The sequence below is a fragment of the Phoca vitulina genome, unplaced genomic scaffold, assembly GCF_004348235.1.
Source record: "Phoca vitulina isolate PV1807 unplaced genomic scaffold, GSC_HSeal_1.0 scaffold21, whole genome shotgun sequence".
NCBI lineage: Eukaryota > Metazoa > Chordata > Mammalia > Carnivora > Phocidae > Phoca > Phoca vitulina.
Window position 1 is genome coordinate 28,830,348 of NW_022589724.1, and position 16,084 is coordinate 28,846,431.

The 16,084-nt window shown below is 53.5% G+C and overlaps 1 protein-coding gene across 9 annotated transcripts in view; it reads right to left on the reverse strand.

The window, feature by feature from the left end:
* Window positions 1-16,084, reverse strand: part of RAPGEF1 (Rap guanine nucleotide exchange factor 1) — a 117,228-nt gene that overhangs the window by 35,392 nt on the left and 65,752 nt on the right. For 5 of the 9 annotated variants that reach the window (XM_032419102.1, XM_032419099.1, XM_032419101.1 and 2 more), the window contains 7 exons: window positions 12,272-12,360; window positions 11,434-11,586; window positions 10,840-10,963; window positions 10,217-10,400; window positions 8,423-8,929; window positions 3,138-3,337; window positions 809-964 (listed from right to left, as the gene is read on the reverse strand). In XM_032419102.1, the coding sequence (XP_032274993.1) occupies window positions 809-964; window positions 3,138-3,337; window positions 8,423-8,929; window positions 10,217-10,400; window positions 10,840-10,963; window positions 11,434-11,586; window positions 12,272-12,360 (1,413 nt within the window). The remainder of the gene's footprint in view (window positions 1-808; window positions 965-3,137; window positions 3,338-8,422; window positions 8,930-10,216; window positions 10,401-10,839; window positions 10,964-11,433; window positions 11,587-12,271; window positions 12,361-16,084) is intronic. The other 4 variants (XM_032419100.1, XM_032419104.1, XM_032419106.1 and 1 more) reach the window with 2 other exon arrangements.

Below are 16,084 nucleotides of genomic sequence, written 5' to 3' on the forward strand. Positions count from 1 at the left end.
AGCAGCCCTGCAAGAGGCGGAGTCCAGCTCCCTACTCCTGGAATCCCAGGCTGGCCTCGTGGCTCAACGGAGAGAATGCCAGGAAGTGACAGAGAGTGGGCCGGTTCTGAGCCTAGGCCTGAAGATACCTTGCCTGCTCCCATCAGTTCCCCAAGCACCCCGCCGGCTGCCGCAGGAGCAAGCCCGGGCTGGCCTCACGGAGGCTAAGGGTCAGGAGGAGCACTGCCACAGCGGCCCGCTGTCCCAGCCGAGGTTCCAGAGGTGCTGGTGGGGCCAGCCACAATCAGATGGGCCGTCACCCTACCAACCCATGTCCTAAGCAATGACAAAGGGTTACTGTCGTTTTAAGCCACTGAGTTTTGGAGTGGTTTGCTACACAGCAGAAGTTAGCCGACAAGGCCCTCACACGCGAACTCTCATGTCCTGCTAAAGCCTGCTCTCCCTGGCCTTGCTTCCTATGGGAGGAAGACTTCTTTTTAAATACAGAACACTTACAGGGTTGACCCACGGCCCAATGGGAGACCAGAACAAAAAGGCCAAAACGCTTCTGCCAGTTTACTTCTGAGTGGTGATGCCGAGAGCGTGGCCACTAACACGCCCGGTCCCCACCGCCACCCCACCCACCCCGCCCCTTCACACAGTCCTCGGGCCACAGAGAACCAACCGTGCATGCCCCTTCCTGTCTAGGGCAGGGTCTGCAAGAGGACAGAGTCAGGGCTGGGCAGCAGCACGCAGGTCGGGAGGCACAGGCGACAAATGAAAGCTCGCACTCACGTTTCCAAGCAAAGAGCAGCAGGGAGCGACTCACCGAGGGCACAGGCAAGTTGCCGTGCCGGCTGAGAAAGGAGTTAGAGACGGACACACTGATGCCCTGAGCGGCACTGCCGTCCTCGGGGGTGAAGGCCACTTTAGTTTGCTGGACACAGTAGGAGACAGAGAAGGAAGAAGCAGCATAGGAGGCCTGCTGGACAGAAGGGACGAGAGAGGACAGGGAAGGAGGGAGAAAAGCAGAGAACAGTCAGGCAGGTGCACATGAAGCCTCCATAGGCTGCTACCTAATTCTGCTTGGACATTCTGGAGAGGGATGGCTTCTCAGCTCAGCTGAGGAATCACAGATGCCCGCCAGAGTCCACCCGGACGAGACGGTGCCCTCCTTCACCTTCTTGTGAGCGATTTAAAAAGCTAACTTTCATACACATTGTGTCCACTGGAAGCGGTGGCAAGGTGGAAGGAGGCCAAGCGGGCTCGGGGCCCCACGGGCCTGGCTTGCACTGACGTAGGGCCTCACGTTCCTCCCCTGGGGAGCAGACCCTGCACTTATCCATGCTTCCGCAGAGTGCGCTCCTGGAGCCAGGCCGCCTGGCTTTGAACCTGGGCCTCACCATTTGGGACCTGTTTGGCCTCAAGCATTATTTAAAGGTCCCTGTGCCTCAGGTTCTTGATCTGTAAAATGGGGACACCTGTCTAGGACCGTCTGTGCGTAAAACACTCAGAACTGCGCCTGCCACGCTGTACGGGGGCCAACAGGCACAATTACGAGTACTACTTTTGCTGGTAAAATGGAGTACAAGCCTTCCTGCATCTGCGTCTGAGAGAGGGCAGCCACGCGGCAGGCGCAGGGCATGTCACGAGCCGTGCTGGGCTTCAGCCAGAGTTGGGCTTGGTCCCCCATCTTCTACTTCCAGCGCTGCATGGGCTCCAATGAAGTCTCTCTGGCTTCCTCAGCCTCAGTTGACTTAACATGGGGGTGACAGAGGCTGTGGGGAGGATCACGTGAAGCCAAACCAAGCCTCAGTGCTCAGCAGGGTGTCTGCCTCACTCCTGGGCCCCTCGCTACTGCCCGGACAGCATGCGGAGCGCTCGGTGGGCTCTCCCACACAGGCTCCGAGTCCAAGAGCGCTCCCTAGGGACCTGTGTGAAGCCTGTGGGCTCCATGGTGCAGAGAAGATGCCCAAGGATGACCGATGGGCACCTGTGGACACTGGCAGGAGGGGCTGAGACTGTCTCAGATCTCAACGAAATCCAGTTCAGCCGCTGAACCAAACATTTTAGGTCAGGGCTCCCTGGGGCAGGCATTTCTATTTCCACGGTAAAGATCCCTTTATGAAACATTTTCAGAGCCATTTAGATTCATATTGGGGCATATTCAGGGGTTCCTGGGGTGGGCAGGGTGGGTGAAGAACTGAGGCCCTGAGTGTAAGTCGTGAGACACAGCTAGTCCTGGGCCCTGCCTGGTCAGCCCCTGAGCTTCCTGAATGCAGGAAGGCTCAGGGGCCCCTGGGGCAGGGCGGGGGCTCGAGGAGTAACCCGGGGTCTTGGTTGTCCAGTCGGCAGCTGCCTCCCAGAAAAGGCAGGCCAGCACCTTCACGTCCTCTCACGAAGGAAGGAAGATGGCCAGGCCCCTCTGCGGTGAAAACACTACCAGGCTCGTCAGCCTATGAGCAACACAGCATATGCAGCTCTGAACAGCAAAGAATCCCTTTCCGAGGTGCACTCTTCCCGGCGAGATGCTTGGACTCCACCACCTGACCACGGTCCACCTGGCTGGTAAGCTGGGAGCCGCAGGAACAGGGTTCCGGCGTGCAGCAGGCACGGCCGACCTGCCCACCCGCCTGGTCCCACGCAGGACAGCCTGCCTTCTGTGCTGACTTGGGCTTCGGTACCTACAGGGACTCCTCACATGGGAGGCTTTTCAGAGGAGACGGGGTGCCATGCCAGGAACACAGACGGCTCTGTGTAAGGCCATCGTGCTTCAATAGAGCTTGTTTGCACGGGGCCATCGCTGGCCAGGGTGGGGTGTCAGTCACTCTGTGTAGTTGGGCCATTATGTAAATCAAGTCCACAGATGGCCGTACACAGACCAGGCCCTGTGCCTTGATTGAGTCCCTCCTTTCTGGGAGGTCTATATTGGAGCCCAAGAAGAGAGGAAAAATACAAGAGACTGTGAGCAGAGAGAGCAGACATTCTGAGCACAAGCCAGGCCCAGCTGCGTGGGGCTGCTCTGGAAGAGAAGGGCGCTGCCACCCCCAGGGCGGGGAGACGGGGGAGCCTGTCGGGAGGAAGTGGGAGCACCCGTGTGGGAAGCCGCGTGGTCCCGGCAGCAGAGGGTCGCGGCGGCGGGGCGGGGGGCGGCTTACCAGCTGCCGCTGCTTGGGGGGCAGGGCGGGGGGCGGCGCCAGCTCCTGCGAGGCCTCGGTGCTGAACGAGTCATTGAAGCCGTACACCTCCATGAGCATCTTGTTCTTCTGCTGGTAGATGTGCTCGTTCTGCGGCGTCTGGTAGAACATGGACGGCTGCGGTTCTGAGTAGTCCTCCAGCAGCTGCATGTAGGCTAGCACTGCGGGGCAGACGGGGTGGGGGGCGGCCCGGCGTTACTGGGGGGCGGCTGTGTGGCCCACGGCTGCCCCCCCTGCCCCCGAGCGGGCCCCTCCCTGCTCCCCTGGCATGGCCAGGCCCAGGCCCACAGAGGCCTCCGCCGACGCCAGACCACGGACACCATGTCGCCCACAGGCCAAAACCTATGGACACACAGCAAGGGTGAGCCCTACGCAGGCTGCGGCCCCGGCCGGCAGGGACACGCCCGTGCAGGCTGGATGACTAAGGTGACAGCGGGGGAGGCCGGGACCTGCGGGGACTCCTTGTACTTTCCGCTCAGTGTTGCCGTGAACCTAAAACCACTCTAAAAAAATAGTCTTTAACCACTCTAAAAAATAGTCTCTTTTTAAAAAAAGCATATGGGGGGCGACCACCCCCCTCCGCTGAAAAGCCCTGGGGGTTTCCTGGCACCCCGTGGCCGCGGCAGAGACTAGGTGCCACTTCCCACTCCTCTGACCCCAGGCACGTGGTCTTCCTCCCCTCTCTGGAGCACTCAGGGAAGTGTGCACATGCTGTTCCCCTCAGTCCTGCCGAGCAGGCTCTCCCCTGCCTGTGGCTCGGCATGAGCCGTCCGCCAGCAGCCCCTCCTTGTCCCTCCATGGAGTCCTCTTAGCCCTGCCCACAGCATGAGCCACCTGTGGGACTGTCCCACGTATGTGACTTTACTGAGCACCTATGTGTTGGGCACCAGCTCAGGGGCCAGCAAGCAAGTCTTCTGGCCATGTGAGGCTCACACCCTCCCAGGAGACAGAAAACAGACCAGGTGTGAATGCTGGGGACAGACAGTGAAGTGGGTCGGTGGTGGGGGCTTCTCCAGAATACGGATAAGCTACATGACGCCTTCCACACCGGGGCTCCAGGCTGGGCAAAGGCTAAGGTCGGGCCAGGGGTCTGGTGAGCAGGGCACAGGCAGCAAGGGGAGGCTGGAAGGAGCCAGGCAATCATTTGGGAGGTCATGAGAGGCTGTGGGAACGGGGCAAGGAGGCCGGCCTGCTGCCATGCCAGTGGGACCCCACGAAGGGTTCCCCTCCGGGCCTGCCTGGAGCTGCTTTGTCTTGAGAAAACAACTCTGGGGCCGCTGTGGTGTTTAGGTGACAGACTGTGGTGTGGGTCGAGGTGGTGAGATTGATCTGATTCAGGATATATTTTCAAGGCCGATGCAACAGGATCTACTGTCTGTCACTGGAGAGTTGAAGCTCCCGGGGGACAGGGCCCGTGTCTGCCGCCCCACCATCAGTGCTGACACAGCAGCTTCCACAGGTATTTGTAGAACGAATGAGTGAGACACACGTCACCTAACCCGACCAAGGGACCTGCTAAGCCAGGCGATGGCCCTGGGTGGGTCTGATAAAGCACCCACCGGGTAAACAAGAAGTAACAGCCACTAAACGCCATTCTCCCCTTCGAGCAGAGAGGCTACATCCTCGGGGGAGGGACAGACGGCGAGGAAAGACATGCTTGAATTCAAACACGTGCACCCTCTCCTCCCTAAACCTGTTTCAGAAAGCCCGGCCCTTGCCACCCCGCCACCTGACACCACGCTGCTCCCTCTGGCTGGCACTACCCGTAGCTTCGAGGCCGCCCAGGGGCAGGCTCCTGCCCGAGCCGTGAGCCCGCGCAGCCAGCAGGGGCCTCGCCCACCTGGGGAGGCGCAACACCTCAGGGGCCCGTCCTCACAGGCACCCTTTCCTGAGGCAGGCGCGGAGCCCTCAGCCCTTGCACCTTACTCCCAACTGGGGTTAGCGATTGGAGCCCCGACTCCAGAGCCAGGCCCTTCTGAGGACTCCACGGGTTTGGGGCAAGTGACAGCTTGGAGCTGACTGTCCGGCCCTCTGGCAGCCTTACGAAGCTGGGAGGCTGGGTGGGAGTAGGCCCTTCTCCAATCCCCGTCTCTCTGTGGGACTGGAACCCGCACTGGACACTCCCCACAGCAAAGTCTAGGTCAAGGCTGGCCTGAAATGCAGTACCACCCTTCCCATTCTCTCAGGGGTGTAGGAAGCTCCTGAGAGTTAGGGAATTCCCTATAAACACAAACGTGTCCACGTTTGCAGGGGAAACGCTGTCATGCCCCCTTGATTCATGAGTTAGGAACGCCACCCCTGGACCCTTAGGAACGAGGGCTGATGAGTTTACTCACAGGGCTGCTGCACATGCACTAGGAGGGAGCTAGCAAGAAAAAGGGTCCCAGGTTTGGAAGCAAAGGAACTTAGTGCGTGTACGGCAGATGTCGAAGGTACCATCTGGAGTTGGGTGCTGTCTTCCTGGAGCACCTGCTAGATACCAAGCAAAAGTGGCCAGGACAATTTTGCAGGGCTTCATTCTGTATTTTCACATAGCCTCAAAGTTGGGGGCTTAACTGGAGACCCTCAACTGGGGTCAAGGTAGATAAGCAATGCCTTTCTCTAGGGCTGTCTTTCTGATGCCCTTCACTGAAGGAGGGGGTTCAAAGTCATCTCCTCTATTTAAAAGAATCAATAAGAATGTCTTCACTCCAGCAAGCACTGAGCAGAGCTTGGCCATAACAGGCGGGTAGGTAAAGGCAGTCTTGCCCACGAGGGCTCTGCTGCCGGAAATCAAGTGCAGCCCACCAACCCCCTCGAGCCCCACGACGCCATTCTTCCACGCCGCACCACCAACACCACGAGGTTCTAGAGGAAGAGGCAATCCTTTGAAGGGGATCCCAAATGCCTACCATGTGCTCCCTAAAAGACTGAACACAAGCATCTTTGCCTAAAACAGGAAGCTTCAGTAAGAACTGGCCGTCCAGATGTTGAAGTCCTTGCAGAGACCTGCTCACCAAACACAGAGATAGTAGAGAGGTTCAGGACCTTCGAGAAATAAGGAAGACCGGATCCGTTTCAAAGGCAGCCCAGCACAGGAGCTCAGAGAAGGGAGCTGCCGGCATCACCGCGAATCTCGGCAGGCGGTGCTCCAGCGGGCACCCAGGACTGCGGGCAGTGATTAGGAAGCTCGTTGGGCACAAGGGGCTTGGAGGGCTGCCCTCAGCAAGACGGGCCAACGACCCTCAAGACTCAAGACGTCAGCGCAACCCAAAGGAGAAGGACACTCTATGATAGCAGGACTGTGTACGTATGAGCTCTGTCCAGTATTAGCCAAATACAAGGGATGATGATTATCTCCCTCCTTTCTCGCAACTTTGCAAGTTTTCCACCAGGTCAAAGACTGGAACTCCCCAAGGGAAGAGTGGACTGGAGACTAGGACCAGGCCTCAAGTTCAGGGGTCCTTTCACGGGGCATAAAAAAAAGACTCCCTGCTGCCTGGCAGTCACTACTGAAACCCACACAGTCTCCACAAAGGAGGGCCGGATCCCTGCCTCCTTAGCGTGCTGGGAAAACACAGGCCCACTCCAAAGCCCAGATCTGCCCACTCACTTGCCAGCTGATCCTTCGCACTCCGGTTTCTTCTTCTATAAACCGTGCTATCATTGCTGCCCGGGGCCAGAGTGTAAAGACTAGATACGATGGCGTGTGAAGCTTTGGCCCAGGGCACGCCACACCTTAAGCTCTCATTTTTCAAGGTTTGCAGACACAAGTACTACAGACACTGATGGAAAGATAAAGCCTAAAAATAGAGTCTAATAGAAAATATTTTTAGCCACTGGAGACTTCAGGCTGTTGGAAAGGGAACAGCGGATGCCTCCCTTCCTCCTCCTCTCTGCAGCCCCACGTAAGGGCCATGGCCCGCCCTGCTCTAAAAAGCGGAGGCGAGGCCCCCGGCTCCATGGCCAGGCAACACCACACATCTGTTGTGGTTCCTACCCTGTGTTCTGTGTTCGGAGACTTCCAAGGAAAGGAAAAGAGAGGAAAGGGTGTGAGCCCAGAGCGGCACAGTCAAGTAAGGTGGGTGGAGAGGAAAGGCCAACAGCTCTCTAGACACTTGCTGGTGCAGAGGGAGAGGCACAGAGGGAAATGTCCCCGGCGCTGCCGTTGGCAATCCCCTCTAGTAGCACCCTGCTTCTCACGAGTGAACGACAGATGGGGATGACCTCATCAGCCCTCCAGAGCCGGTTCTCCCTCCAGCTGGGGGACAAGGCCCACCCAGTTGCCCTCGGGGCCACCCTTGCTGCATTTAACCACTCTCCCCTTCTTTGAGGGTGGGCCCCGTGCTAGCTGGGGCCAATCAGATGCTCTCATTTGGGAATTTGGAATGGAGAGTCAATTCCTAGTTGGTGGAAGTTCTCTGCTGGATGCTGCAACTGAGGCCAGGGAGCCCTGGGGCTGTGTGGCCCAGGTGACCACACACATACCCAAATGGTGATGGCCAGTCCACCAAAGACAGATGGAGCAGAAGTGCGCGAGTGGATCGGGGGAGGGGGCGCAGCGGAGAAACCCTGCGACAGGGAGCCGTGAGGGGATCCAGCAGAAAAACCATCTCTAGCAGGACTCTACTTAGGAATCTGATGGCAAAGTGACAGTCCAGAAATACTCCAACTACAAATATCTAAAATTTCAGCGCCACCCTGGACCCTAATAACATCCTGTATTAAAAATATGTGGTCTAAGAAATGTCCTCGGCAGCTCCAACCAGGCAAGCTCAGGTTCTAAGTCATTCCGTGACAGTTCATGTCCACAAACAGAAGACGAGGGGTACCAGGGACCTCTCTAAACAGCAACCTGCACGCTCTCAGGGATCCTCAGAAAACCCCTCTGTGGATGTGGTGAGTTCTAACTGAATTCAAACGTCCATCCCGCTTTACCCGGATGTTGCTGGAATGCTGTCCTGAAGCTGTGACACTCACTTCTCTTTGTCGCTGGGTGTTCGGGCCAAACACTCGGGCTCTGCGGGGCCTGGCCTGAGAGCTGAGAGAGGCCGCAAGGACAGGTCGGCTTATCAAGCTCTACAAACCATTACCAGTACCGACAAAACAAGGCTCCCCGAAGTGTCCACGTACCACGGGCCCCGTCTTTTATGAAATTACGAGGCCACTGGCGTGACTCTGGCCCAATGCTTAGATGCCCAGATAAAACACACCCCCATGTTAGGTTACAGAACGTGCTTCCTGACAACAGCTCGACAAAAGCTTACTGTGTTTGTTTTTCTTCTCTGGTAGAGGAGGTGGTTTTTCCGGGTCACCCGTTGATTCAGGAACAGCGAAATCACCCACAAATTCGACAGAGGCTGAGGACCCTCCTTGCTGAAAGGGGAGAATAGCAGCAAAGGGCGTGAAGGGGACGGACGGGCCCGAGGCTGGGTTCTGCAGGTCATCCTCGGAGATGTTGTCATACTGCGAGGGGTGCCGCTCGTAGGACACCCTGCAGCCCGAGCTGTCCGTGGTCTGGGAGGCCGCGCTCCTGCGCTTCTTCTCGGGGAGAGCAGGGGGCGTGTCCACCTGCTGTCCTGGGGCCAACGGCCCATCTGGCTGGGGACAGCTGCTGGGTGCTGGAGGCAACTGGAAAGGGCAGCCGAGAAACGGAGACCCAGACTCTCCCAAGGACTCCGGCAACGGGCTGAGGTGACAGGCCACTGGCTGAGGTATCTGGTCTGTGTTAGAGAGGTCTTGCTGAAGGAACTCGTAGTCAGGATCATAGTGATCTGCACTCACGACAGGAAACACATGACCCGTTAGTCACAAGGCCCCGTAGGAAGCAGCGACCCTACCCAATCCCGTTCATTCGTGTGTGACACAAACGTGACTCCTGTCTCATCTCTATGCTGTATTTTCCTACCCAATCCCATTCATTCGTGTGTGACACACGTGACTCCTGTCTCATCTCTATGCTGTATTTTCCTACCCAATCCCGTTCATTCGTGTGTGACACAAACGTGACTCCTGTCTCATCTCTATGCTGTATTTTCCTACCCAATCCCGTTCATTCGTGTGTGACACAAACGTGACTCCTGTCTCATCTCTACGCTGTATTTTATATGCCTCATTCTTCTCCCTGCTCGAAAACGCAAAAGTAAGTGGGAAAAGGGCTGTCTGCTACCCTGTTCTTTGTATCTTCCTGTATTTTTTGAATTTCTTATTTTTTAAAAAAGAAAAATGCGTGACCACTGTAGAAAATGTGGCCAAAAAAAATATCAAGAAAATAAAAATCATCCACAATCCCATAATTTAACTATAATCTGTTTACATTTTAATGTATTTCCATAAAAGTCTTTTATTCCCCTTAGGATTCTTTTTTTTTAAAAAACCCAACTGAGAAAAATACTATGTCAGTGGTCTTGGATTTTGTCCATTGATCAATGTATCGTGACTGACGTTATTCCACCAAGCGGATGTACAACTCCTCAGATTTCCTACCGCTGAGTTTCCAGTTTACCACGACTCCCAGTGATGCTGAGATTAACGTCCTTGTATAGAAATCCTGCTATAAATCTCTGATTAAGATAAAGTCTCAAAGTGGAATGTCTAGCTCACGGGACAGGAACAGCTTAATGCTCTTGAGACTTCCTGTCAAGCTGCCTTTCAGACTTCCCTCCGGCCCCCACGGCACGCATCCCACGCCAACCAGGAGGTCAGCATGCGCTGCTCGCTTGCCCTCACCCTCTGTCAGGGGCTCTCTCCTTCACCCACAGCTCTGAGCACAGATGGCTCTTCATGCTGGCCAAGGGAGTCAAACTGCAAACTGACAGATCAACCATAACGACGGCTGCCATCTGAGCATCTCCTATGTGGATGCACATGGTTATTTCATTCAAACTTCCGACCTCCTTGAGAGAGGTGGATATTGGTCCCCTCACTCTACAGATGACGAAACAGACTCTGAATGACTTGGCCAGGGCCGTATGACCGGTGACTGGCCTCCCTGTGTGACCCCAAAGCAGCCACCAAGAAATGATGAGACAGGAGGTGTGACCAAGATGGCTGGCGCTCACCTAGTGTTTCACAGCTTGTGTTCCGGGAGCACTGGCCGCTGTCCCTGTCCAGAGAGGACAGCTGCTCGTCTGACTGGCTGAGCTTGCCTATGCTGCTGCACGGGGACAGGCGGGGCGACTCTCCGCCATACGAGTGGCTGCCTCCTGAGAGTCGCCTTTGTGTGTAACAGTCCACGTCAAAATCCTCGGGTGGAAAAATAAAAACAAGCCCAAGTCACTTCTGAGAAACGGTGGCAGAGCCCAGGGGAGAGGGATCAGTGCGTTGACTTAGAGGAGACTGCGAAGCTCAGAAACTGGTTGGAAAGGCCCATCTTTGATGTAAAGCAATAAAAAGCCAAGTCTGTGACTTCCGAGAAAGAAGCCTTTCCGAGTGCTGGGACTGTGAAAAGCGAGGGCCCTGGGGCCAGGCTCAGATGTCCTCAGGAGACACTCCTCAGCTCCAGCCTCTCCACCCCTGCCCCCTCCCCCATGTGGGAACTTCTGCCAGGTCCTGTAGTCCTGTCCAGAGAAGGAACGATCCTCTCATTGCCAGGGGCTGAAGACCACTGGGTTTCTTTTAGCTTCACGATTAAAGTTCCCAAACCCAAAGCCTTCCTCTGCCTTGCCAGATGGGGCTACATTACCTGCCTATTAATTCCAACGGGCAAACTGGAGCCACTGGTGGCTCGACTCATGGGTGCAACGACAGCCACTCGGGTCGGGGATGGAGCTGACTGTCTTTTCTTCGGTGGCAATGCTGGTGGAGGACTGAAATAGATCAAGAAATCCTATCAAACCGAATGACCCAAACAAAAGCTTTTTAAAAAGGTATTAGGGTATAGAATGTGGGATTCTTTCATTATCAGACACTTCACACCTACTTTTCACACTGTCAACTCCTGTCCCACTCCACCGCTGCCAAAATAAAACCTACTAATGCCAAAAAACCAAAAATCAGAAAAATCCTTTCTTTTCCTTCCATCATAAATTGTACTGAGCCTAAAAGGCTCTCCACTGGGAGTTCTCGGAGCGTGTGGCAAGGGAAGTTACTGGGGCCAGGCTCACATCCTCCACAGATGCCCTTCCCAAGGAAGATCAAGACTGCAAGGCTTCCAAAGACCAAGGGGCTGGGTTTGAAGTTCTTACCCTAATGGCACCATCTTCACTTTGGTTCATCTACCATCCTTTCATCAGATTATATCTTAAGTAGAAGAGGGTGCCAGAAAAATAAAAATTACCTGTTATCAACCACCCGAATGCCAGGTAAGGGGGGCTTGGGGGGTGCGACCTCCTCATCTGTAGAGTCTGGGAGAAGCTCGGCTGACTGGGACAGGCCAGTTGTCTTGTTTAGAATCTCCATCTCTCGATCTGTCAGGGGGAGCTCAGACTGGCTGGAGAATGAGAAGAACTTGGGATTACAGAAGGTTACAGAGCACACACAGGTCCTGGGAGGAGCAGAAGGGCACCAGGGCAGGGGAATGATGGGGGGCACCAGGCTGAGAAGCAGGAGCCCTGGACACTATGCCTGGAGCCCCACGGGCAGGGATGGGGCTTCAAGTCTGGACTGATCACCCACACAGGAGCCTGGCCAAGTCCCCCTGACCGCATCTCAGTTTCCTTGTCTGTAAGAGGAAACTTCAGACTGCATGATCTAAAGGCTCTCTAAATGCTCCAAATTTATGTTTCATATTTTGTCTAGGGGCTTGCAGTAGAACTTGTTGCAAGGCCTTAGAACTGTCCACATTGCCCTCAGTTTACTTTCTTGATAAAGCTCAAAGCTCTCAAGCCAAATCCCCCAAATCCAACCCTTCAAAGTTCTTTCCAATGATGAAAGGCAGTTGCTCTGGAGAAGTGCAGGTGTGGGTCACGTGAACGCTCACATGGTATCCTGAGAGTCACACTGACTGTTAACCTTGAGATCAGGCAACACTTCAAAACGTGGGTGAGCTATACACACTTTAAAGTAATACAGGTACTCGCCCAGAAGTCACCGAGAAAGGAATGCAGGCCTTCAACAGCCTCCCTGCTTGGCTCCCACTCTCTCTCCAGTGACTGGAGGGTTTAGTCAGAACTCACCCATCGGGTTTGCAGGCTGGGGAACTGGGTTTCACTGGGCTGGTTGGAGACGGATGCCCCTGCTTCTCGATGGTTAGTCTGACCAGCTCCTAGACCCCACACAAGAGAGAAGTCAGAGGTGCTAAGAAAGCTCCTTGCTGCTTGGTTTTCACCACAAGGTAGGTCACTTGTTTCTCCCCACCACCTCATCTCTTTTTGTGCCTACACATTTTCCGCACACCAGAAATGCAAGTATTATTTGACTTAGATGAGCTGCACGACTTCTCAAAATGTCCCCTACCCTCCAAAGATGCCTTCATAGCATGTTGAGAAGTTTCAAATGCATAATGGCACTTCCTCTTGGAAGGGGAAATGACGAACCCCACAGTCTCAAAATGACTAAGTTCAATATACAAATTAAATTCTAGTGGAACCGATTCCCAGTTTGGGGCAGGGGGGAGAACTCCTCCTTAGTTCTTAAAAGCCACTGCGTTCTATAATGTGCAGGACGCTGCCTATGCTAACGAGCAAACCTCTGGCGTGGGGAAGGTGGTTTCCCAGTGAGCTGGTGCTGGGCGTGGCGGCAGCTGGTATACGGGGATGACTGGCTGGCATCTTTGTCAACAGACAGAAAGTTAACGGCATATCACTCAGCAGAGACATGACTTATGAAAATACATTTTTTTATATAGAAAAAAAAAGAAAAAAGATCAGGACCTACTTTTTCCCCCCAATTAGAATGCATTTTCCCCTAGTTTGATGGGTTCTGATGATCACAAATCCCCGTGTACGCACCACTCAAAAAATACTGAACATTTCTGTCGCTCTCTGGTCCATCTGCCCACCCCAATATTGTTTCACTTCTATTTCTTAGATGACTTTTGCCTAGAACTCGATATAAATGGGACCACTGCAGTATGCACTCTTCTGCACCCATCTTTCTCTGAATAGCGTTATGGACATCTACTTCCTATGCCACAAAATCCAGCCACTGACTGTGGACAGCCCGATGGCTTTTGTCGGCTCAAGAGTTGAGCCACACCCGCAAAGCTGCTTTTACAACTCTGCACCCCCTACAAAAGAAACCATCCCCGTTACCAGTCCCTCTCACTTCCCCCAGCCTCCGCAGCCCTACTCTCTGTCACCATTCTGTTCATCCTCTTTTGCTCAGTATGACAATCCATGTTTTTGTGTGCACGAGCAGTTTGCTCCTTTTCATTGCTGAGCTGTATTCCAACACGTGGACAAATCTCCATTTCCTTATCCATTCTCTTATCCGTTGATGGGCATCTGGATAGGACCTACTTGTGTAGGGGAGAGGGGTGGTTTCAGCTGCCAGCAAGACTATTTCTAAAGTTACAGAGGAGGCAGCAATGGGCATAAATGAGCAACAGCAACATGTCCCTAAATCAGACTGCAAAGCCTCTCCAAACTCAAAATGCCACACACAGGAATCACAACGTAGAGAGTAACAACAGAGTTAACATCCTCCCTAGAGCAAGGATTCTTTCAGAAACATGAAAACTAGAAAAGGATGAACACACCAAAACTAAAACTAAGAGGAAACTCACAAATGTACACACCAGTGCTCAGTAATCAGAGGCTCTCCAGCTTCGATGGTGATAAGACAGAACCTTCCAGACACAGTGGGTGGGAGTAATGCTTTGAACAGCCTTTTTGGATGATTTGTCAGTATGTGTCCAACTTAAATATCTGTCTTTTTATAATAATTTAGTCCAGGGAAAAGGTCACAGAGGTATGCAAAAAATAAGCTACAAAGGATGGTCATCACAGCATTATATGTAATAGATAAAATTAGACTACTCAGTATTCCATAATTGAACAGTTAATACCAGGAACTGATTATGTAAATTATGATAAAACCAAACAACAGACCATTACATTGCCAATAAAAAACAAACTCATGAGAATATATGATAGCATGGAAAGACAACATAATACAATGTGAGTCAGAAAAATAGCCCCAGGTGGTACACTGGCCTGTGTGTGTGTGTGTAGTATGTTCTGGAAATGAAATGGAACCAAGAATACATGCCTAGAAAAAAACTATGGCTATAAAACACCCCTTATTTTCTTGTGAATTTTTTTTTTTTTTAAAGATTTTATTTATTTATTTGACAGAAAGGGAACACAAGCAGGGGGAGTGGGAGAGGGAGAAGCAGGCTTCCCGTGGAGCAGGGAGCCTGATGCGGGGCTCGATCCCAGGACCCCGGGATCATGACCTGAGCCGAAGGCAGACGCTTAACGACTGAGCCACCCAGGCGCCCCTCTTGTGAATGTTCTACAGTGAACACGTATGACTTCTGAAATGTTAATTAAAAAGAAAATACAACCAAAGGCACACACAGTATATCCGGAATCAGTGCCACCCCCCACCCTGTGACAGCCGATGCCTTTCTTGGAGAAAGAGAGAGAAGTAAGATCTCTAAGAGTCAAGTGCTAGAAGAAGAAAGGAGAATGTTCATATGTTCCTGTTACCACAATTTAGAAGTTAAATGGGATCTCATGGAGAGTTAAAAGACTAGCTACCTAGCTGGTGATTACGGACAGGCTAAGACAGAAAGATGGGAGACAAAGTGCTGAGGAAAGACAGCAGATAGTGGGAGGGTGGGAGAGGCAGCTCGTCAGCCGGCTGCACGGAAGAGCATCACAGAATCAGAGGGTCAGAGGGCCAGACCAGAGTGTCCTGGAAGGCGCGCATCCATGCTCCCTCTTCTCTACAAGCAGGACCAAAGAACAGAGAGAAGTCTGCATACTTGCATCTGCTGACGTAGGAAAAAAATTCCACTAATTCTTCACTGATTCATGAGCAATTATAATTAGAATGTCATCTTTCTGGAGAGGCAGCTGTGTGAACTCAACTAGTGAGCAATGGCCCAAGAGTCACGGAATGACAGGCACATATGTGCAGGCGTGTGCCCGAATTCCAAGACGACGACACGATTGCAGTAACCCCCTTGCACTGGCGTGCTGGCCTTGGCCTGCAGAGGGTGTAAAAGGGGCAGGCAGCTTTCTACCCCCACCAGCCTTCCAGGCCGAACAGTGAGACGGAAGAGAACCCTAAGAAGGTGCACATACCTGGCTCTTCTGCCAACGACCCTAATCTCTTTCAAAGCTGACCGTCTGTAACTTGGCAGGAGCCCGGCTCCTCCTGCTAACAGGCATGTCAGACTCTGCAGTCCTCGTGAGGCACAGACTTTGAAAGGACTGGGCAAGGCGGCACCTGACTGTGTCCACGCCGGCGACTGTAAGCCAGACAGCTGCCAGGTCACTGAAAAGCAGTTTCAAAAGCCAAAAGGTATTTGGAAAGGTATCTAAGTGTATCATACTTATTTCGGTGCTCATTTTATTCACACTGAAAATGATCACAGGGATGTTTCCATCTTAAATGACCTTCATCAAGTCAAAGTATGAGCTGTGGTGCTCAAGTAAGAGAGGAACCGTCCCATCTGCTCCCGGCTTCTCCTTGGCTCTAAGACAGAGCTCCTGTCTGGCAGGGAAGACATGGGTGGCACAAGAAAGGGCTCCTTATGAGATGTGCCCTCGGGCACTCACATCGTAAGACTCATTGCCATGCTGCCCCCACCACAAGGACCCACACCATGGCCGATGTCCTCCAGGTTCCCACGCACTGTAACTGAAATGCGCACCATCCTACAACCGAGGGCCTGCCGCGCTGGCCCCCACCTCATCCTGTCTCCTCGCTATCCTCCGTCACTCTTTGGCCCCGCGAGAATTCTGGGTTCAGGCCATGACATGGTCCCTCTACCGATGAGCTTGCTCGAAGACAAGTCCTTCACTAAGTACACTGAA